Below are 22,166 nucleotides of genomic sequence, written 5' to 3' on the forward strand. Positions count from 1 at the left end.
AGCTCCGTAGTGTCACGTGGGAGAAAGTAGTGTGGGGTGGAGGCAGAGGCTGGCGGCCCTGGCCGCGCGCTTTGGGGTGTCAAGCCAGGCACAATCGCTCCGTGCGCATTGCAGTGTGACGCGGATGCAGCGTGGGTCGCAGGCCGAGGCACGACGTGCCGCCGGCCTACCCGTGCTGCCCCGTGAAGTGATGTACCGTATCGTACATGCATTGTCGCATCCAGCCTCTGAAGGGGACGCGGCTAGTGTCCAAGCGCTGTTGCGGCTCAGTGCCGTGTGCCACATCGTTCGTGACTGGGCCTTGTCCGCGTTGTACGATGTCCTTGTCCTCCCACGGCATGTGCGTGACTTTCGCAAATGGTATGCACGGATGCGCGCTGCACAGCCGCCCTTCCCCAGCATTGGCTACGTACGTGCTCTATTTGTGGGCATTGATGATGTAAGTACTGGGCATTGCTTCTTACGCATTCTAGATTACACGGCTTACACAGACCTCAGCAGGCTGGGAATCTGAACTCTTGCGGTTCTTGCACTACCATGGCTCGACCATCGAGTACCTCTCTCTGTGGCAGACTGAATCTCGCGCTTTACTGCGTGATGCAGCGCAAGTGAGTGGCCAGCACAGTCATGCTGCCTGGGCGGTCGGTGAGCACCTGTTTGACGAGGCACCCGCCGCGGCGCCCGAGCCTTCTTCGTCCCACTGGGAAGACCAAGATATGCCCCAGTGGCTCCGCGACGAGCTGGCACATGCCCCTACCGACCAAGTCGCGCGACAACACATGGCCCATTTCCCTCTCGTTCCACGGGCCGCACCTCAACCACTCGCATGGCGTCAACGTCCTCGACCACGGCTGTGCACGCCGCGGTGCTTGAGTATTGTTATGCATTATCCATTTTACGAAAATGAACGGCCTGACCTCTTTGCCAAAATGATCGTATGGTCGTGTGTGGAAGAGCTCGATGTGTACGTCCCTATGGAACTGGACAAATCTCTTCAGCTTCTTTCTACGTTGATCCACACGCCCACACGGCGCCTACGTATTTCATCCGCACATACCACGCTGGCCATTGAGAGTCTTGCCTCTGCGCCCTGGTCCAATGCCTGTGACGTTCTTGCCCATCTCCTTCGTCACGCTACCCTACACGAAGCTTTGCTGCAAGAGATGCGAGGCCGTGGCGTGTCAGCACCCGAGGTCCTTCGTGCTGCCTGCCTTCGCCATCTCGCACAGATGCCGGCAGCAGCCGCAGACATCCCCCCGCCTACCATACCTGGACTGCGTCTCTGCTTCACGTCCCCCCACCAGGCGGTTTGGGGCAAGCTTCGGCATCGATTGTGGGACTTTCGTGAGCGCGCTCAGTATGGCGAAGAAGGTGCCTGGGCCGAATTACTACGGTCACCTACGTAGTCGTACGACAATTGACTTACATAAGAGAGCTGGCCATCTGGCTCAGAGCCGCACCTTGCTCAGGGTAGTCGCGGATGAACTGCAGCTGCGCGCGCGAGGCGTACTCGTACGTGATCGCATTGATAAGCTCAGGCTCTGTGCGTGCAATCTCCGCCGAGCGACGGAAGTACTCAATCGCCTCGGGAATCTTGCTCTGCTGCAGGCTCAGCTGCGCCAGCGTCGCGACGGCCACATCGCATTCAGGGTCGATCTTCAGCGCATCACGGCACAACTGCTCGGCACCCGTGAGATCCTGCTTCCACTGGAAGAGCACCAGGGCCTTGTTGATCATCGGGAGCACATTCGTGCTGTTGGGCTTGGCACGCTCCAGGGCGATACTCTTGTCGAAGTTCGCCACAGCGTCTTCATGGCGCTGCTGGTCGAGGAGCAGCTCACCGTAGTAGTTGTACGACTCCGGCGCGTTCTCGAACGTCTTGAGGATACGACGGAACGCTGCTGTGCTGCGCGCAATGTTGCCCAGCTTGTAGTTCGCCACGGCGTGCTGCACCTGGGAGAAAATGAACTTGTCGTCCAGCGACGTCGACTTCTCGTAGTCGGCAATCGCCGCGTCAAAGTCGCCCAGAATAAAGTTGACCTGGCCACGGTGGTAGTAAATGTCAGGGTCCTCTGGCTGGATGGCAATGGCCTTCTCAAAGTCCTTGAACGCGGCATCCTTGTCGCCCAGCTCCATATGCACACTCGCCTTCTTGACCCAGCTCTGCACATAGTCGTCACACAGCTCCGTGCTACGGTCCAAGTCGTCCAACGCACGCTGCGCAAGGCCAATCACGAAGTAGTACGTGCCACGCAGGTTGAGCGCTGTGGCCTCCAGCTCCTTGGTCGAGAGACCCTGCTCAATTGCCTCGCTCACCAGCGTGAACGAATGCGTGTAGTTGCGTGCAGCCTGCGCCTCAAAGGCCTTCTGCAACGTCTTGTCACCCTGCGATGCATCGTCGTGGATCTTGGGCGGCGACGAAGGACGGAACGCCTCAAAGTACGCCGTCACAAACGTCGGGCTTGGCAGACGCGGCTCACGCGTCGCCATAATCTGCTTCGCCTTGCCAGATGCCAGCTTCTTCAGCACACGCTCGACACTCGAGGTGGCATTCGAATCACGGAACTGACCCAGAATGGCCACGGCCGTAAAGTCAGAGAGACTCTGCGTGAGATAAGCGCGAGCCTTGTCGCCTTCCTCGCCCGGCTCCTCCGCCTTCTCGCCCAGCTGCTCGGTCGCCACAGCACGGCGGTTCAGCGCCTTGACGTATGCATGCTCCAGCTTCAGCGCTTCGTTGCAGTCCTCGATCACCTTCTCCGGGCGACCCAGGTTCGAGTAGCACGCAGCACGGTTGCTAAAGAACACGGCCGATGGTGCGGCAGCAATCGCCTTGGTATACTTGGCAATAGCATCTTCATACTTCTTGTCCGTGTACGCCTTGTTGCCCAGGCCCTTGAGGTACTGCGCCACAGCCTCGCGACGCTCCTGCGGCAAACGCTTGATCTCCGCTTCGCTCAGGTTCGCAAGTGATTCGTCACTCGCATCGTCAAGAAGCGGGCCATCCGACGTGGTCGAGGCACTTGACTTTGCCTTCTTCGACTTCTTGGAGCGCTTCTTCTTCGAGCTGCTGCTCGATGCTGTCTTCGTGCTGGAAGAATCCTTTGCCACAGAACGAGTGCCTGACAGGTAGTATGCACCAGCAGCACTGGCCACGGCCGCCGTCGCAGCAACGGCTACCACCGCAAAGCGGTTTTCTTGGATCCAACGCGCAAGACTGTTCGCGGATGCGTTCGACGTCATGCTCGTGCAACACAACAAACAAATGCAGCTAGACACGTCGAGCGACGCCCGCGCTTTCGAAGACCGCCGCTGCCGAGGGGGGCTGGAGGCTGGTCACGTGCTACACGGGCGTCCCTGGGCTGTTGGTCTATACGAGTGGCTGGCCGCCGCAGCACAGACAACCTAGCGTGGATCATGTCGGAGGAGACTGTACCTAAGCCGGAGGTCGCTCCGGAGCAGCTTAACATCAAAGTCAAGGATGCTGAAGGCAACGAAGTGTTCTTCAAGGTCAAGCGTACCACCAAGCTTGCGAAGCTGAAGCGCGCGTATGCCGAGCGTATGGGCAAGCCTGAGAACAGTGTGCGTTTCATCTTTGATGGCCAGCGTGTCGGTGACGACGACACTGCCGAGTCGGTATGTGCATCTTCAGACTCACAGAATAGCTTGACATGAACGACCAGGATGAAATCGATGCTATGATCGAGCAGCTGGGCGGCTCGTTCTAGATAGGTTCTGCATATTAAAAAATTTGCGATAACACATTGTCCATGTCTGCACCACCACTCGCTGGTGTGCGACTGGGCCCTTTGTGCGTACGTTGGTCACGCACATCGCGGTACACCGGTGCACGTTGCTGGTATGTATGGGTCGGCGCTACCGCCTCACTCGGGGCTTCTCCACGTTTGATGCGTTTCGCCTCCTTCTCTCGCTGCACACGCGAACGTTCAACCTTCTTGAGGTAGTCACGCTGCTCATGGGCCGATTGAGATAGCTCCATACGCAATCGTGCCGCGTGTGATGCGCGTTCTTGTGACATCTGCTCCATCAACATGGGCCACCGGAAGCCTTTGAGGTATTTCATTGTCCACACATCGTCCTTCCATCGGTTTACTACACCCGCTCCCGTATGCGATCGCCTAGATGAATGTGCTGAGCCACCCAAGGTACCAATGGGCTGTGCATTGAGCATTTCGGCGGTCGTCCGCGCTACGCGCTTCGACTGAAACTCAATCCAGCCTTCTGAGAAGTGCGAGGCGCGCTTCGGCTTTTTGGACGTCGCCTTTTCTTTGGGTTGCAGGTAGATGCGGCCCACTTCACCAAATTGTGAAAAAATATGCCGTACTTTGGCTGGCGTCATCCCTGGCGGTATACGACTCACATAGATAATGCCCCTCTTTTGTTGCTTTTTCTTGAACTCTTCCAGGTCTTTCGTCGTGAGAATCGGCCCTGCCATAGCCTCCTCTTCGTTCTCATCCATCTCGTCTCCGCCTACTTCATCTTCCTCATCTTCCTCTTCCTCTTCCACTTCCTCATCCTCTTCTCTATCCCGCTTCGATGGTCGTGTCGATTCCTTATTCTCCCACGCATCCATAGAAAAGCGTGGATCAGCCTGCACGGCTTCCTCCTCCCCTTTCGCTGCCATGGTCCTGCGCGCCATGCTGTCCAGGAGCACGAAGGAGGTGGAGAGCCACGTGATATAGGCAGACGACATCGACATTTTTTTTTTTTTTAGCGTGGCGTTGTCGGCCAACAGCGTGATCCTTCGCTCGCGGTCACTGCGTTGTATGCCATGGCTGTATCCTACTACGATGAAATTGAGCTAGAAGATATGGAATTTGACGAGGCGCGTCAAGCGTTTACGTTTCCATGCCCATGTGGAGACAAATTTGAAATTACGTTGGCACAGCTTAAGGACGAAGAAGATATTGCGCGATGTCCGAGCTGCACGTTAATTATCCGTGTAATTTACGATCCGGTACGTTGGACCTACTATTCTCATTCCTAAGCTTGACTTGGATCTCTGATATCCGATGTAAATGTATACTCCCATGCCTATGAATCTACGATTATGACGTCCTTTCCACAAATTTAATGGTGCTGCCACTGCTGGGCATTGATGTGGTCTTGGGCCGCAGTGGCGGCACCGTATCCCAATCATCATCGTCCTCTTCCACTGTAGCATTGACTTCCGTTGAACTAGGTTCTGGCTGAGCCGTGGACGTCTCCTCGAGAACGTTCGCGCGCTTCTCCGCGCGAGGCGAGGGGCCTATCTTGGCCGTTGCAAACGACGCCTCCTCCTGCGTGCGACCCACTGTACTATCGCCCACACTCGAGGTCGAGAGTTCGCCCGTCTCATGAGCTGGCATCCGTGCCGACAAGTGTTCCTCCACGTAGCCTGACGCAGTTCCGTTCTCATCCACAGAGGCCGTGCTTACAGCAGCGTCCTTGGACCGCAAGGCCGATGTGGCTGGCGTCGGTGCCCAACGTCCTGAACGCTGCGCAAAGCCTGCCAAAATTTGCTGGTCCTTCACAGGCGAGTTCAAGCCCGAGGAGGCCGCGGACTTGGCCGGCGAAGCCCATGGATCGCCATGACCTGCCAGTGCCATACTGGACGCATTCTCGACCGACGGAATGGTCGAGACAGACATCATCGACTCAGTCGCTGGCACAGGCGCCTTGCTCACCTCATTCCTCGTGCTTGTTAGACTGAACGAGTCCGACGTAGGTGTACGAATCGTTTGGCTAGGGGCCTGGGCTGTGTTGGTTGAAGGTGCCTCGGCACTGTTCGACTCTTTGGCCGTCCATGGCTGCGCCTCTTCGACGCCTACCAACGATGCGGTCGATGGCTGGGTGGCGGACGTAGCATCGTTCATTGGGTCTGTAGTACGTGGTTCAGACGCCGCTTCCGGCGTGTCTGTATTCGAGACGTTGGGCGAAAGGACAGCTTCGCCTGCGGAGTGCGCTGCGACACCCACAGCCGCTGCCGTCGTAGCTACACCGCCTACGCCGGCCGCAATGCCTGCTACCATGGCCGCCATCGGTCCTGAGGTGTCTGCTGTCACGTCGCTTTCCTCCACCTGCGACGACGTGGATGTCATCTCACGCTCATGCGCTTGCAAGAAGGCCGCACTCGTCCGCTGCTCCGCCTCGGTGAATGGCTTGGCCTGCGGTGTGGGCGTGGCAGCTTCCTCGTCCACCGCCGCCGGCGCCGGCGCCGCTGCCGAGGCGTGCGTCGTAGATTCGGGAACGTGCGGCAAGTCTTGCGACATCCTACGCTCCATCGTACGGCTAATGGGGATGCCAAGCTGGTTAAGATGCATAGGGTGCTCTGCATGCACATGGTCGTTCACCTCGTTAGTATCCGCCGTAACATGATGAGTGCCATGCGAAGTATACGACTCCAAGGAGTGCCGCTTAAGTGATGCATCCTCATTGCTTACTTCCGAAATGCGGCTGAGGAGTGTGTTGTTCGGCACCATATTGGGAATCTCATCATGGTCCACCACGGTTGGCTGCATCGGCGTATCGGTGCTCGCAGGTGACGGTATCTCTGTCGACTTCCATGGCTGCGGCTTGGCCTGCGGCATGAGTGTCCAAGACATGGCAGGGGCTACCGACTTCGCAGATATGGAGCCAATGCGAGCCGGTTTTGGCAGCTTGAAACTGGCTGTACGCGACGAAGAAGTCGTTTGTTGCTCTGCCGCTTCCTTCTTGGACTTGAGCGGTGCGGTCTCGGAGGTAGGGCCGCGGGCCGCATGCGTCGTCTGAGCCTCCAAAACACGCTGGAATGGATTGGTTGAAGCAGGCACGGCAGGCGGTACCGATTCTGACACCGTGGACGGCGACGTCGTCTTGGACGGTTCAGCGTGTGTCGGGGCCTGCGATGCTGGGGGCATCATCGTAAAGGGCGCGGCTACATTCTGCACAGCAATCGATGATGGGCTGCGCGCGATAGGGGCCAACAGCGATGGCGACAAGGAATGCATAGCATGAATGGACCACGTCGGCGCCGTTTGTTTCGGCACGGCCAAAGGTGCATTTTCGTCCACTGTAGTGAGAGGCGTCTCGCTCGCTGCCGGACCCGGCTTAACAAGCTCGTCTGGGACCGTCTCTAGCCCAGTCGGCACATCTTCGACCGTGGACGGCGCTTCTGCCTGCTGGGTCTCCCACCCCGACGGCACCTCCTCCACAGCCGCCGGCACTGTCTCCACCGTCGACGGCTTGTCCTTGGAGGGAGTGTCCTCTTCCGAGACCGGCGTCTCTTTCTTCGCGACTGGCAGATCGTCTACCGCCTGTTCCTCGACCGTCGGCAAAGGCTCGTCCACCTTGGCCTGCATGGCCTCCTGTGGCAATGGCGGCACAGGCGAAGAAGGAGAGCGGGCCATGCTGGGCCAGGTAGGCGACATGGGCCGCTCCGCTGTGGTGCGAGGGGTAGACGCCGCTGGCGCCACACCCGTAGCTCCATTCGCAGGCAACACCGAGGAGGCTTGGGAGTACGCTGACGTGTCCGACTTCGGCGATGTCGCTGTCTCCGGCTTCGGTGCACGAGTGCGTACAGGTGCATAGGTATGGGTGGTCTTCTCCACGGGCTTGGGCGGCATTGGCTCAGGAAGGTGGTATACATCCTGACCAGGTGGTGGGGCCAAGTCGGCGACTTCTGTGTACATCACACGTCCGCTCTGTTTCGGGATCTGCGTCGCCTTGCGCTTGTATTGTGACCTGGATGGTACACGCATAGGCGGCGATTCAACCTCATTGGCCATCGACGGTGACACAGGCGAGCGTGGCGACGACGTCATGGATGGCATCACCGCCTCGGAAGGCAAAGGTGGCGTGGGCTTGTCGAGTTGCTGGCTTCGTCGGTGCTGGCTGCGTTTGTCACTCATTGGGGGCGACGAAAGCGCTGGCGTCACTGTGGTGCGAGGCACAACCTCGGCCTCGGCCTCTGCCTTCCCTGTCTTTTCCGCCTTGGCAAGCACGACAGGAGAGGGGGCCCCTCGCACAGACGTCGAGGTCGTCGGGTCCTCCCCAGGAGGGCTTGTAGCCAACACGGCCGTAGTGTCCTTTGGTGCCTGAGTGGCTTTAGTAGCCACTGGTAGGGACGTTGTGTTTGTCGATACCTTGCCCTCTTGTGACGTCGTGGTCATCGGCACAGCCACGACCTCGGGTGTCGGCGATGGCACAGTGTTGGCGGCGCTGGTGGGCGCTGTCGCCACCACAGGTGCCACTGTGGTATTGGGCATGGTGGAAGGCGCAGCCGCGTCCTCCGCCGCCGCGGTAGGACGAGGTTGTGACACATGTGGAGATACAGGCACAATCACCGCTGGCGGGGCCTCCATGGATCGCTCCAGTGCTGGCGAAGCGACACGTGGTGGGGGCACCACCTTGGTCGTCGTCGTTGGACTGGCCATACGCTGCAGCTGCGGTCGTGGTGACGGCTCCTGGGGCTGGGGCGACACTGGGTGTGGCGCAGGCTGGGTGGGGGGCACAGGCGACGCTGCTGAGGACATGCGCGGCGTCGGGGTGTCTTGACCGCTTCGCGATGTACGACCTGCCATCGCTGCTTGGGACGTCGGCTCCGCCTCGTGCTCGTGACCCAGGTGACTCATGTGCAAGAAACTCTTCTTGCCCTTCACGATCCACTCGGACGATTTCTTCTTTAGCTGCCCGAGCAGATGAGGCGGCATGTTCGGCCCAGGCGACGTCGGGCGGGACGACGCACCTGCGACGTCGTTACCACCAGGCGTATGAGAACGATGCGTAAACGGTGCCCAGGAATGACGTGGGCTACTGGAGCCTGGTGTCGAGGGCGTATGCGAGCCCAAGATCCCCAGGAACGAACGGCGATGCTCAAGAGGCGACGACGTCGACTTGCGCCGAGCCTCGCGCTCGGCGGTTGGGGCCAACGCTGGCGAGGTAGTGCGCTCGGCCGCTGGTGGTTTGAGTGCGTCCATTACTTCGACTTGAGGCAGTTCCGGGGACTGTGCCCACAATCCAACCACGGGTTCGTGCGCTGGCGTGGGCTCGGCAGGCTTCTCGTCCATCAGCTCTTTCGGCACGCTCGGCACAGGCTTGCGCGCTGGCTTGCGCCCATTCGTAGGCGATTGCGGTCGCGTAGACTCGGCCAATGCTGCCTCCTTTGTGACGTCCGGCGTCATGGCGTGTGTTTCCTGCGTAGCGGCGACGGCCGTTGCGCCAGGCGACGAAACAGCTATCACTTCCGGCGCTGTCGAGGTTGTGACAGGTCGAATGATCGTACGTGGCGCACCTGCCTGCGTTGCCTGGGCTGCTGATGGGGCACTCGACGGCGTGGTTTGCGCCGCAACGGGCTTGCGCTCCTTTGCTAGCGGCGGCTGCGACTCGGGTTCGTGTGTCGGCGCTGTGGATAGCGTCTCGCTGTGCTCACTACGAGCGTCGACCGGTGTCGCTGCCGTTGCCGATGCTGCCGCCGCACCAGCTGCCGCGGCCATGCCACCGGCCGCAATGTCCGTAGTAGCCGTCGGTGCCTCTTTCGCAGGAGTTGGCGTCCTGTGAACGGTCTTCGGCACCTCTTTGGTAGTAGCCGCCTCGTCGGATGTCGTTGGCACCTCTTCAGCAGGCGCCGACGACGACTCCCACGTCGGCGGGACGGGTGCGAGACCTGTCATGGGCTCGGTCCGTGCCACTTCGCCGGCTTCGGTGACAAACTCGTACGTCACTGCCACGGTCGATTCCGGCGCTTGGCCAGCGCGTACCATACGGAACTGATGGAGCTTGCGCAGCATCGGCAGGGAATGCCGCTGCATCCGACCAGCCGCATCCAGTGTCGCGCGGTAGTCGGCCGGCACAACTTCTTCCACAATGTACCAGGCCGGCTGCGTACGTGGCGATCCATCGAGGTGCGTCTCCGTGCTGGCCTCCTGCGACAATTGCAGCACCGCAAACGAGGCCTCTCGGTGCACACGTTCATCACGTGCACTCCACCCATTCGCGACCAGGTAGTCCGCCCAGACCTCCGCAAAGAGGGGGTCCATGACGGTGGGCGCAATGTGCGGCTCACTGCTGTACTCAAACGGCAGTGCTACACCATGGTACATATGCGGGTCGCCCGAGGACATCGGCTGTGCACTCGCACTGCCCAGCGCCGGGGCATCAGCCGGCGGCTGCTCCAAACGCATCAGCGCATCCCACGACGACGCAGGCCGCTGCGGAAAACCTTGCTTTTCAAATTGGTGCCACGGCGTAGAATCGGTCGTCGCCTCCGTTTCGTCGCGTACCTGGAAATCGAGGAACGACGTATCCAGCTCGTCGAAGCCGTCAAACGCAAACTCATGCCAACGCTGCATCACAGGCGACACACGGCCATCGCCGGTTGCCGCCTTCGCACTCTCCGTGCCGCGATGTATCGACGTGCGTGGGCGTGGCGTACGACCTGGCGCCATGTTCAGCAGCTTCCGCGACTCTGGCGCGACGTCCAGGCCATGCAACGTCGACGGCCATGCCGTTGGATGCACCAGGTCCAAGGCGTACTCACGCACATGGCGTGCGACGTACGTCGCGGGCACCACTTGCACGGAGGTGGACGATGCATCCAGATTGGGCGAGAGCGTGTGTGGGTAATGGCCAATCAGACGGATCAGACGACGTGGCACACTCGCTGTCGATGGGGCCATAGAAACATGGTACCGCATGAACGCCAACAAGATGTGCTCCGTGGCATTGGACGCACGTACATAGCCCGCGTACGTATCGGCAAAGCTCGCATCTTCCGGCAATCCAAAGAGTAGCACACCCATGTAGCGCCCAACTTGACTGGGCTTCATACGGTTCTGACTGCTGTGCGTCGCGACGAGAGCGAAAAAGTCCATAAGCACATCCAGCAGGCGGCCAACCGACGCATCGAGCATCTGCGTCAAGTGGATGTACGAATCCATAGGGTACGCCGCCGCTTCTTCCTCTTGCCGCCAGACTAGGTACGCTGACCATGGCACGAAGCCAAACTCACGATACATCACCAGCGGCTTTGTCCCCTCACTGGGCGGCGAACGTTCCGCTACTACGCGGCCAAGGCGCGCTAGCATCCACTTGAGCACGGCCACAAGAGAATAGACAGGGGCAAATTGCAGCTCTTGGTCCAGTGTCTTCTCGGCATTCGCACTGGGACGCTGCAGCGACTCGATTACAGCTTGCAGGAGACGCTGCGTGTCCGACGACGAGAGGGCCACCGCCATAGAGCTCAAGAGCATCGGCGCTTCTACACCGCGCTGACGAAGCTTCTTGATTAGGCGCACAACATACGCTGTGACCAGATCCAAATCCAACGGCTGCTCCCATGCCTTGCCTGTGTATCCATACACCGGCGGCTGCGACGGCTTCGAGGTGGTCGTGGTCGTGGTCTGAGACGCTTGTTGGGACGACGGCTGCACTGGTGAGCGCAAGAAGGGGTTGGTCGACGGTGTATCCGGCGAGGCTACCGACGCGGTAGCCGCTGGCGTGGGCGCCTTCGTGTCCATCCGCTGGGTCGACGACGCGGAGACAGGCCTGACCGTGCTACCAGGCATCGTACGCCCGCCTGTCGTAGACGAAGTCGTGCTTGGCGCGGCCAGCCGCGCCTCACTCGGAAGGCTAGGAAGAGGTCGTGACATGTCCGCGTCCAGGACCTGAGGCGAGCGGGTGGGCTCCGCAGACGCACCGCCCTGGGACGAAGCGCGCGCCGGCGCTTCTCTCGACTTCGTATCCTCCTCCGGATGCAAAGCCAGCCACTCCATAGCGGAGGCGGCTACAGAGTCTAATCGATCTCGTTCTCGCGCTGTTACACTACTCATGGTCCACACAGCGCGATGGATGATCTGTGAGGTAACACACGGACGAGGCCAGAGAGAGAGGGCCACTGGCTGGTCCGTCCAACACCTACAGGCTGCATCTAGCCAATCACCGTAAGACACTACTTCCTTCCTGAGCCAGACTGCTTCGTTGCCAGTGCCTCCACATGGCCTGCGCGCCGCCCCTCGCGTGGAGAGATGCACGTACAGGTCGGCGGGGCCGGCGTGGTGGATATCGCCACGCATCGGCACAGATACTGGTGGATCTGAGTCGTCCACGCACTCGGCGCGAACCAAGTGGCAAGAAGCGATAACTGCTCCGCGAGCGACAGCGTTTCCACACTCGCGTACGTATGGCACGAGTGTGCGTGTTTCCTATCGTCAGAGACGTATTACGCACCACCATGCACGTCTAAGTGAGCCACACACGTACGTACCGAAGTGCCTTGTGCGTGCGTGTTCCTACTCCGAGGTCCACATCTATGTCAGCCGAAGACCACGTACATGTGCTGCATTGGCCGCCTTGGGTTAGTGAGGTGTACGTACAGAGTGCATACGTATGCATGCCATGCGACGACACTGATCCTTGCTGCTGCACATCCAGCGGCGCATCAAAAGGTAGACGTCGTTTTGCGCTAATCCCATGCGTGTACTGAAGATGCGTCGCATACGCTGCGTCAGTGGTGGCCTACGTACTGGAGTCACGCAGTCGGTAAAATGCCATCCTCATGCCATTCTCCATACTTTGGTCAGCTTGCTTCATGCATACATACATACCATATTGGGCACAATCCTTCTCGCTGGCCCTTGTGAATCCGTACAAGCCGCGGCGTATACATGTCCAAGTAACTTGAGGGTGCTTGCCACGTCCCTTCTGTACATCGCTCCGCAAATACCGCACCGTTCAAAGAAGCCGGCAAGGGGGCTCGCCAACAAGGGCAGAGAAACCGCGGCAAGATGCATTGTCCAGGCGCTGTGATCTCGGTGTGCCACCTTAACAACGACGTCTGGCCTCGTGGTATCGGTGCACGAATCAGTCGCATGAGCTCCTCCAAGGAGATCTGCGCAAGGGGCCCCGGCGCCTGCTTGATATTGGTATAGACTACATCTTGAAGAGGCTCTTGAGGAGCAAGATACAATTGACTCGGTGCAATAGTTCGCACAGGCTCTGACACCACGCCGCGCCATACGTGAGCCCATGCGTTGCCTCCATCGGTGTGCGCCGTAGGGCTACGTTCCATGGTACAACCGGCTCCGTTTTGATCCACCAGGATTGGCATTCGCTATGTACGCACTGCCTACGTCCCTGCTCGGTTGTTATATAGGATGACGCCCCCACGTCGCACCGGAACGATGCCGAGTGGAGGCATGTGTGATGATTGTGTTAGTACAGCGCCAACTGGCAGGGCGCCGAGGGCCGCGTCAGCGCCGCCCGCAGCGAGGTATTGCTCAGCAGCGATAAAGTCGCATCGCGTGTCTCGGGCGTATCAAGGACCGTTCGATTCTTGGCATCTGTCCAGGAAAAGTCGATGATGATGGCAGCCAAGTGCTCAATGTGCAGGGCGTCCTTGTCCAACAAAGCCTGTATACGATGCGGCGTGCCGACAGCTGCCGGTGTGACCTGTGTTTCGAGCCATGCAGCCTGCTCTTCCACTTTAAAATGACGTGCAAACAACTTGGCGACGTTAGGACCGGACGATGCCGGCGTGTCTTTGGGAGTGGGCTTGTCGCCTTTGCGGCGCTTGGTGGGGCGTTCTTCACTTGGCAGCAAGGGTCGCAACGCGCGTGCTACGTCCGCTGCTCGTTGGGCATTTCCCGTGATGACCAGGATCCGGGGCGTGCCATGCGCTTGCATCCATGGATGCGAGGCGCTCTGAAACGCCGAAGCATCAGTACAGACACCTGCATGTAAGCAGCTTTGTACGTACACTCGCGCACAAATGTCGATAGATTGTCCAGTGTGCGTTCGCGGGTAAACTGGTACGTCTCCAAAAAGGCCGCGGCTGCGTGTAAGCGATCGATGTACATACCTGCCAAGCGCATTTCTGACAGCTCCAATTCACTTAGCTTGGGGAACGCTTTGCGCTGCAAGGCGCTCAGATAATCCGCTTGCAAGTCAGCTGGCTGCATAGCCACCGTCCGTGCTGCCTCGACCTGTTCTTGAAACGCGGCTGATTTCTAGGGTAAGTAGAGTCTTTGTTACGTACCTTGCGACGCTGTGCTTTTGCTTGTTCACGGCGTTTGCGTTTCTTTTCAGCCGCTTTGTCGGTATGCGATGTGCTGGTGGTCGCTTTCGGCTTGGTATGTTCGTTTTCATCGTCAGAGTACGCGACCAGGTGCTCATCAATTAACAATCCGTCGTCCAATTCGTCCGCCATGCTCACTAGGCCGATGCGATGCGCACGTACAGTGCTTGTCAGCCTACTCCAATTTTTTTTAGGAGATTCGCTTATTCAGCACATCGTCTCGGCGCGCGCGGGGCGCTACGAATGTCGCGGCGGCCACGGTAGCGCGCGTTTTTCTCCGGTTTCCGATCCACGTCGCGCCGCGGTTCTTGCGATGGTAAAGCGAAGTGCTACAAGTAAATTTCCCATTGCGCGCATTAAGCGCATTATGCAGGCGGATGAAGATGTCGGCAAAGTAGCGCAGGCGACGCCCGTGGTTATATGTACGTACGATATGTCTCACACCGCAGCCAAAGCGCTCGAACTGTTTATGCAGGACATTGTTGCGAGTGCCGTAGAGCAAACACGCAAGACGGGCGGCAAGCGTGTGGCACCTTACCATCTGTATGTATATGTGATGCTCACGACAAGGAAACGCGCTGCGTTGACGATAGAGACGTTTGACTTCCTCAAGGATATCGTGGAGAAAGTAGCAGACCCCCTTGAATCTGGTGGCGCTGCGCGTAGCACGAAGCGTCGCAAGGTGGCCAAGGCCGAGGAGGCGGACGAGGCCTCTGCGGATGACTCGGCGGAATAGAGAGAGCATGCCTAGGGCATGTTGTCCTCGCCCTGTAGCGCAGCGCAGCGCGGCATGATACGAAGCGATGCCGCCTCTGTACTTGTAGATGAGAAAGGATAAGCCATTCTATGGTGTCTTCTGCTATGGCTAGCGCGAGCTTTTGCCGCTGCTATGCTCCATGACATCGCCCGTGGGCTGGCCTCCCTCGTAGCGTGGCTCGCTCTTGCCACGTTGACGTAGCCACGTTGGGTATGGTGCTTACGTATGCTGACCCAATTTTCGCCGACCGCTGCGCGAGGACGCCGCGCCATTTTTCCGCGCTCGAGATTTTTTTTTCGAGTCCTCCCTGCGCCCCATCAACTAAACCGGCGATACTTTTGGACGTTGTCTCTTGAGCCGACGTCGACTAGTAGCGAACGAGGTTGTGGTGGACCAGGAAGTAGATCTACTCACACTTCATTGCTATCTTTGGTTGCAATGTCTGGCGTGTCTACGAACGGGGCAGGAGCAGCGGCGCCTGCCATTGCGCCGTCGCTTCGTGCTGCGCTGGCCGACCAAGTGCCATCGCGCGCCCCCTCACCCGCGCCGCCAGCGACGTCGGCGCCGATCGGTCATGAAGCTTCCTCGACGATGGTGCTGGAGCTGGCTGACAAGACGGAGTACCGCGGTATTAGCTTCGGTGCGGAAGGCAAGAGCATTTCCGGCGAGTGTGTTTTCCAGACTGGTATGGTGGGCTACGTCGAGTCGCTCACTGACCCGTCGTACGAGGGCCAGATCCTCGTACTGACATACCCCCTGATTGGCAACTACGGTGTGCCTGCGCGCCCGCAGGAGAACGAATTTCCGCACTTCAAGGCGCCGTTTGAGTCGTCGCGCATCCACGTCGCTGGTCTGGTGGTGGCCTACTACAGCCACGAATTCAGCCACTACCTGGCCGCCTCAGGCTTGAGCGACTGGCTCAAGGAAAATGGCGTGCCGGCCGTCTACGGTATCGACACGCGTGCGCTGACCAAGCGCATTCGTACGAAGGGCAGCATGCTTGCGCGCATGCTGGCGGTGGACCCGCGCTCTTCGCCAGAGCTCGAGCTCCGTTCGCGTCTGCTCCCTGTGGAGTGGCACGACCCGAATGGCGATCACCTTGTCTCGCGTGTCTCGACGAGGACCCCGATGCTGTATACGCCCCAGGACACGCAGCCGGCCGGCTTGCGTATGGCCAACGAGCCTGCGTTGGTCCATGCGTCAGGCCGTGGCATTCGTGTGCTGGCGCTCGATATGGGCATGAAGCGGAACCAAGTTCGTTGCTTCACGTCACGTGGCGTGGAATTGAAGGTGGTGCCGTACAACTACGACATTCTCAACGAGACGGAGCCGTTTGACGGTCTTTTCCTCTCGAACGGTCCTGGCGATCCTACGCAGTGCATGGAGACGGTGGAGCGCGTGCGTGCGTTTATCCAGCGCACGAACGATGTCGTACCTGTGTTTGGTATCTGTCTCGGTCACCAGATTCTCTCTCTCGCGGCCGGCGCACGTACCATCAAGATGAAGTACGGCAACCGTGGCCAGAACATTCCGTGCACGGACCAGCTCTCGGGCCGCTGCTATATCACATCGCAGAACCACGGTTACGCTGTGGATGCGCGTTCGCTTCCCTCCGGCTGGAAGGAGTTGTTTGTCAACGCCAACGATGGCTCGAACGAAGGTATTTACTGCGAGACGGCGCCGTACTTTAGTGTACAGTTCCACCCCGAAAGCACGGCTGGCCCGCGTGATACCGAGTACCTCTTTGATGTGTTCATCCGCTCTGTCGTGGACAATGCCGCTGTGCGTCACAAGGATGGCGGCATGACGGCCTCGCATGGCGCTGTGGCGTTCCCTGGTGGCCGTTGGGAAGAGCATGAGGCTGCCCACCCGCGTCTGCACCCCAAGAAGGTGCTGGTGCTTGGTTCGGGTGGTCTGAGCATTGGCCAGGCTGGTGAGTTTGACTACAGTGGCTCGCAGGCCATCAAGGCGCTGAAAGAAGAAGGCATTTATACCGTGCTCATCAACCCGAACATTGCGACGATCCAGACGTCGGCGGGTCTGGCCGATAAGGTGTACTTTTTGCCTGTGACGCCCGAGTTTGTGCTCAAGGTGCTGCGTCACGAGCGCCCTGATGGTATCTACTGCACGTTCGGTGGTCAGACGGCGCTCAATGTCGGTATCAAGATCAAGGACGAGTTGGCAGGTCTGGGTGTGCGCAACCTCGGTACGCCGATCGAGACCATCATCACGACAGAGGACCGTGACTTGTTCGCGAAGGCCATGGAAGAGATTGGCGAGCGATGCGCGCCCTCGGCGAGTGCGAACAACTGGGACGAGGCGCTGACGGCTGCGCGCTCGATTGGGTTCCCGGTGATTGTGCGTGCAGCCTTTGCTCTGGGTGGTCTTGGCTCCGGCTTTGCGAAGAACGAGGACGAGCTGCGTCGCCTGTGCAACACGGCGTTTGCGAACAGTCCGCAGGTGCTGGTCGAGAAGAGTATGAAGGGCTGGAAAGAGGTCGAGTACGAAGTTGTGCGTGACTGCCGCAACAACTGCATTACGGTGTGTAACATGGAGAACTTTGATCCGCTGGGTGTGCACACGGGTGACTCGATCGTGATTGCGCCGAGTCAGACGCTCTCGGACGAAGACTACAATATGCTGCGTACGACAGCGGTGAATGTCATCCGTCATTTGGGCGTCGTGGGTGAGTGCAACATCCAGTATGCGCTGAACCCCCTTTCGCGTGAGTACTGCATTATCGAGGTGAACGCGCGTCTCTCGCGTTCGTCCGCGCTGGCCTCCAAGGCGACGGGCTACCCGTTGGCGTTTGTCGCCGCGAAGCTCGGTCTGAACATCCCGCTGAACGAGCTGCGCAACTCGGTGACGCGCGAGACGTCGGCGTGCTTCGAGCCCAGCTTGGACTATGTCGTGACCAAGATCCCACGCTGGGACCTGCGCAAGTTTATGCGTGTCAGCTCGAAGCTCGGTAGCAGCATGAAGAGTGTCGGTGAAGTCATGGCGATTGGCCGTACGTTTGAAGAGAGTATCCAAAAGGCCATTCGATCTGTCGACCCCTCGTTTGAAGGCTTTGGCGTGAACGACCATGTGGAGGACGCTGACATTGACGAGGAATTGGAGCGTCCGACGGACCGCCGTATTTTCGCGATTGCCAATGCGATGGCCAAGGGCTACTCGGTCGACGAGATTCACGCCATGTCGAATATTGACCGCTGGTTCCTTAGCAAGCTGCAGGGCATTATGACCACGGCCTCGGCGATGGAGCAGCACAGCACGTCGCAGCTGCCTATGGCCCTGCTGCGTCTCGCGAAGCAGCACGGTTTCTCCGACAAGCAGATTGCCAAGTGCACCGCGAGCGCCGAGCTGGCTGTGCGTCGTCGTCGTCAGGAGCTGGGCATCACGCCGTTTGTGAAGCAGATCGATACCGTCGCGGCCGAGTTCCCTGCGCACACCAACTACCTGTACATGACGTACAATGCCGTGGAGCACGACTTGTCGTTCGACGACAAGGGTGTGATGGTGCTTGGCTCGGGTGTGTACCGTATCGGTTCCTCTGTCGAGTTCGATTGGTGTGCTGTGCGTGCGATCCGCACGCTGCGCAGCAAGGGCTTCAAGACGGTCATGGTCAACTACAACCCCGAGACGGTCTCGACCGACTACGACGAGGCGGATCGTCTGTACTTTGAGAACATCTCGCTCGAAACCGTTATGGACATTTACGAGCTCGAGCAGTCGTCGGGTGTGGTGATTTCCATGGGTGGTCAGACGCCGAACAACATTGCGTTGCCGCTCCACCGCCAGGGTGTCAAGGTGCTGGGCACGTCGCCTGAGATGATCGACAATGCCGAGAACCGCTACAAGTTCTCGCGCATGCTGGACCGTCTTGGTGTGGACCAGCCGATGTGGAAGGAGCTCACGTCGCTGGAGGATGCGTACGCAACGTGCGCGCGCTTCGGCTACCCTGTACTGGTCCGTCCATCGTACGTGCTGAGTGGTGCCGCGATGAACGTCGTGTACTCTGCGGAGGACCTCAGCAACTATCTGTCGCAAGCCGCGGCGATCAACCGTGAGCACCCGGTGGTGATTACCAAGTACCTCGAGGGCGCCAAGGAGATTGAGATGGACGCTGTGGCCAAGGACGGCAAGCTCATTATGCACTACATTTCCGAGCACGTGGAGAATGCCGGTGTGCACTCGGGTGACGCTACGCTCATTCTCCCGCCGCAGGACTTGGAGCCAGAGACGGTGCACCGTATTGAGGTGGCTACGAGCAAGATTGTCGAGGCGCTCAACGTCACCGGTCCGTGCAACATCCAGTTCATTGCGAAGAACAACGAGATCAAGGTCATTGAGTGCAATGTGCGTGCGGCGCGTTCGTTCCCCTTCGTGTCGAAGGTCACTGGCATTGACGCGATTGAGATGGCGACGTGTGCGATGATGGACTTGGCCGTGGAGCCGTACCCGAAGGTCACGATGCCGAAGGACTATGTCGGCATCAAGGTCCCGCAGTTCTCCTTCTCGCGTCTGAGCGGCGCCGATCCGATTCTCGGCGTGGAGATGGCGTCGACCGGTGAAGTCGCATGCTTTGGCCGCAACAAGTACGAGGCGTACTTGCGTGCAATGCTCGCCTCGGGCATCCGTCTTCCTACGCAGAACGTGCTGCTGAGTGTCGGCTCGTTCAGCGAGAAGCAAGAGCTCTTGCCGTCGGTGCGCACGCTCCACGAGCTTGGATTTACACTGTATGGCTCGTCGGGTACGGCCGACTTTTACACGGAGCACGGCATTCCGGTCATCCACCTGGAGGCCCTGCCGGAAGACGACGACTGGCGTGGCGAGGAGAACAGCAAGTCGTCGTACTCGCTGCTGACGCACTTGACGCAGGGTCTGAGCTCGCTGTTCATTTCGCTGCCCAGCAAGAACAAGTACCGCCGTCCCTCGTCGTTCACGTCGATGGGCTACCGTGCCCGTCGTCTGGCCATTGACCGCTCGATCCCGCTGCTGACCAACATCAAGAACGCCAAGCTGTTTGTCGAGGCCCTCGCCATGCACCGTCGCCAAGGCAGCACGTTTGAGATTCTCCCGATCGATGCGAAGACCTCGCACGTCACGTGCACGTTCCCTGGCCTGGTGCTCTTGCCGGGTCTGCTCCCCTCGCCGGCGTCGTCGAGTGTGTTGTCGTACACCCGCACAGCGGCGCGCGCGGGCTTCACATCGATCCTCTTTGCGTCGGCGGGCCGTGACAATGCCATTGTCGACGATGCTTCGCTGGCCACCGCTGAAGCGGCGATGGAGGGTCAGTGTGCTGTCGACATCTCGCTCTCGCTTCTCGCCTCGCCGATGAACGTGGACGAGCTGCCTTCGCTCGCCCCACGCGTGCGTGTGCTCTTCATTTCGTTCCAGGACGCTATGCGCGAGCACAGTTCTCGCCCTGCCGTCGTCGCGAGCTACTTTGCGCACTGGCCGGAGGACAAGCTCATCGCAACCGATGCCAATGGCTCGGACCTCGCTTCGATGCTGCTTCTCGCGAGCCTGCACAACCGCCCGCTCCACGTTACCAACGTGCGCAGCGCCGAGGACGTGCAGCTCATTGCGCTCTCCAAGGCCAAGGGCCTGAAAGTCACGTGCGACGTGCCGATCTACGCCCTGTTCTTCGCTACGGACATGTACCCAGCCGCCACGTGTCTTCCGAGCCCAGACGACCAAAAGGCGCTCTGGGAGAGCTTGGACCAGGTGGATGTGCTCTCGGTTGGTGCGCTGCCCTACTTGATGGCCGAGCAGCTGGGCCACGAGGTGGCGCCGACGGCAGGTGTGGACGATGCAATCCACCTCGTGCTCAACGCCGTCCACGATGGCCGTTTGCGTGTGGAGGACATCGAGGCGAAGATGTGCACGGCCCCGCGCTCCATCTTTGGCCTGCCCGAACAGCCTGACACACTCGTCTCTGCGGAAATTGACCGTATCGTGCGCGACGACCACCGCGAAGGCTGGTCGCCGCTGGATGCGGCCTCGGTGCGTGGTATGATTGGTCGTGTACAGATGCGTGGCCGTACCATTGTGCTGGATGGCCGCTCGCTCCACGAGGCGTTGGTCGGCTCGAATGTGAGTGGATACATGCCGGTCAAGTCGACGGTGCTGGCGACGCCTGCCACTGCGCTGGGCTCGGGCGAGCCGCGCCCGGCGGTGGATGCGCCGCTCTCGCCGTCGCTGGCGCTGCGCTCGCCGCGCAAGCGTGCGCTGGGTGTGCGTCCGCTGTCGCAGCTTGACGAGTTCCGTTTGGAGCCTGCTGCAGGGCCTGCACCGCCGACGCGCGTGGAGATGTACAGCCCCTCGTTCTCGCGCCGTCACATTTTGTCGGTGAAGCAGTTCAGTCGCGACGATTTGCATGCGCTCTTTGCTGTGGCGCAGGAGATGCGGTTCATGGTCGAACGGCATGGTGTCCTGAATGTGCTGCAGGGCTGCGTGATGAGCACGCTGTTCTACGAGGAGTCGACGCGCACCTCTTCGTCGTTTGAGGCGGCGATGCTGCGTTGCGGTGGTCAGGTCGTGACGATCAACACGGCACGCTCGTCGGTGGCCAAGGGCGAGACGCTGGCCGATACAGTGCGTACGCTCGGCTGCTACAGCGACGTGATTGTGTTGCGTCACCCGGCCGTGGGCTCTTCGCAGGAAGCGGCGAAGTACTCGCCTGTGCCGATCCTCAACGCAGGTGACGGCGTGGGTGAGCACCCGACGCAGGCGCTGCTGGACGTGTTCACCATCCGTGAGGAGCTGGGTACCGTTACCGGCTTGACTGTGACGTTGCTGGGTGACCTGAAGAACGGCCGTACGACGCACTCGCTCGTGCGTTTGCTGTCGCTCTATGGCGTTACAGTGAACTTTGTGAGCCCGCCGTCGTTGGCGATGCCGCGCGAAGTCGTGCGTGAGCTGACCAAGCTGGGTGTGCCGATGTACGAGACGGCGAACCTGGACGAAGTGCTGGGCAAGACGGATGTGCTGTACGTGACCCGTATCCAGAAGGAGCGCTTCGCCTCGCCTGAGGAGTACGAGGCCGTGAAGGGCTCGTACATTGTGAACAACGATGTCCTGGCTCGGGCCAAGGCGGACATGGTGGTATTGCACCCTCTGCCGCGTGTGGACGAAATCGATCCCGAAGTGGACTTTGATATTAAGCGTGCGGCGTACTTCCGCCAGATGCGCTGCGGTCTGTTTGTGCGCATGGCCCTCCTTGCGATGGTCTTGCACACGAACCCGCGCACGTAATGTGGTTAGAGAGAGCGACCGAGATAGCTTGAACTGCACCCCTTTTCCCCTTGCTCCGTTCGTACCTGAGGCCTCTGGCTGGTGATGACTAAGCGAAGGAAA

At 59.7% G+C, this 22,166-nt stretch overlaps 9 protein-coding genes across 9 annotated transcripts; 5 read left to right on the plus strand and 4 right to left on the minus strand.

The window, feature by feature from the left end:
* Positions 1–124: 124 nt before the first annotated feature.
* Malapachy_2605 (hypothetical protein) lies at positions 125–1,406 on the plus strand (the record flags this gene model as incomplete). The annotated part of the gene is made up of 2 exons (XM_018137093.1): positions 125–439; positions 474–1,406. 2 exons carry the CDS (start codon positions 125–127, stop codon positions 1,404–1,406), a joined length of 1,248 nt encoding a protein of 415 aa, XP_017993135.1.
* A 16-nt stretch (positions 1,407–1,422) lies between these two features.
* On the minus strand, positions 1,423–3,240 carry Malapachy_2591 (adp atp carrier receptor; the record flags this gene model as incomplete). The annotated part of the gene is made up of 1 exon (XM_018137080.1): positions 1,423–3,240. The coding sequence occupies one exon, from the start codon at positions 3,238–3,240 to the stop codon at positions 1,423–1,425; it is 1,818 nt and encodes a 605-aa protein (XP_017993062.1).
* A 174-nt stretch (positions 3,241–3,414) lies between these two features.
* On the plus strand, positions 3,415–3,725 carry Malapachy_2579 (small ubiquitin-related modifier; the record flags this gene model as incomplete). Its single annotated transcript, XM_018137068.1, has 2 exons — positions 3,415–3,633; positions 3,663–3,725. 2 exons carry the CDS (start codon positions 3,415–3,417, stop codon positions 3,723–3,725), a joined length of 282 nt encoding a protein of 93 aa, XP_017993280.1.
* A 14-nt stretch (positions 3,726–3,739) lies between these two features.
* On the minus strand, positions 3,740–4,657 carry Malapachy_2617 (tbp-binding activator of basal transcription; the record flags this gene model as incomplete). The annotated part of the gene is made up of 1 exon (XM_018137105.1): positions 3,740–4,657. The coding sequence occupies one exon, from the start codon at positions 4,655–4,657 to the stop codon at positions 3,740–3,742; it is 918 nt and encodes a 305-aa protein (XP_017993095.1).
* A 132-nt stretch (positions 4,658–4,789) lies between these two features.
* On the plus strand, positions 4,790–5,024 carry Malapachy_2578 (zf-csl-domain-containing protein; the record flags this gene model as incomplete). The annotated part of the gene is made up of 2 exons (XM_018137067.1): positions 4,790–4,975; positions 5,007–5,024. The coding sequence occupies 2 exons, from the start codon at positions 4,790–4,792 to the stop codon at positions 5,022–5,024; spliced, it is 204 nt and encodes a 67-aa protein (XP_017993281.1).
* Positions 5,025–5,066: 42 nt separating this feature from the next.
* Positions 5,067–12,640, minus strand: Malapachy_2612 (rho gtpase-activating protein; the record flags this gene model as incomplete). Its single annotated transcript, XM_018137100.1, has 9 exons — positions 5,067–11,796; positions 12,010–12,058; positions 12,085–12,176; positions 12,202–12,213; positions 12,239–12,281; positions 12,306–12,323; positions 12,348–12,473; positions 12,498–12,544; positions 12,579–12,640. The coding sequence occupies 9 exons, from the start codon at positions 12,638–12,640 to the stop codon at positions 5,067–5,069; spliced, it is 7,179 nt and encodes a 2,392-aa protein (XP_017993090.1).
* A 545-nt stretch (positions 12,641–13,185) lies between these two features.
* On the minus strand, positions 13,186–14,179 carry Malapachy_2618 (hypothetical protein; the record flags this gene model as incomplete). The annotated part of the gene is made up of 4 exons (XM_018137106.1): positions 13,186–13,703; positions 13,730–13,804; positions 13,832–13,979; positions 14,009–14,179. 4 exons carry the CDS (start codon positions 14,177–14,179, stop codon positions 13,186–13,188), a joined length of 912 nt encoding a protein of 303 aa, XP_017993088.1.
* A 181-nt stretch (positions 14,180–14,360) lies between these two features.
* Malapachy_2583 (dna polymerase epsilon subunit dpb3) lies at positions 14,361–14,783 on the plus strand (the record flags this gene model as incomplete). Its single annotated transcript, XM_018137072.1, has 3 exons — positions 14,361–14,469; positions 14,497–14,590; positions 14,618–14,783. 3 exons carry the CDS (start codon positions 14,361–14,363, stop codon positions 14,781–14,783), a joined length of 369 nt encoding a protein of 122 aa, XP_017993000.1.
* Positions 14,784–15,242: 459 nt separating this feature from the next.
* Malapachy_2573 (carbamoyl-phosphate synthase) lies at positions 15,243–22,064 on the plus strand (the record flags this gene model as incomplete). The annotated part of the gene is made up of 1 exon (XM_018137062.1): positions 15,243–22,064. The coding sequence occupies one exon, from the start codon at positions 15,243–15,245 to the stop codon at positions 22,062–22,064; it is 6,822 nt and encodes a 2,273-aa protein (XP_017993276.1).
* Between the last annotated feature and the right edge of the window lie 102 nt (positions 22,065–22,166).

The sequence above is a fragment of the Malassezia pachydermatis genome (genome assembly GCF_001278385.1).
Source record: "Malassezia pachydermatis strain CBS 1879 chromosome Unknown scaffold2, whole genome shotgun sequence".
NCBI lineage: Eukaryota > Fungi > Basidiomycota > Malasseziomycetes > Malasseziales > Malasseziaceae > Malassezia > Malassezia pachydermatis.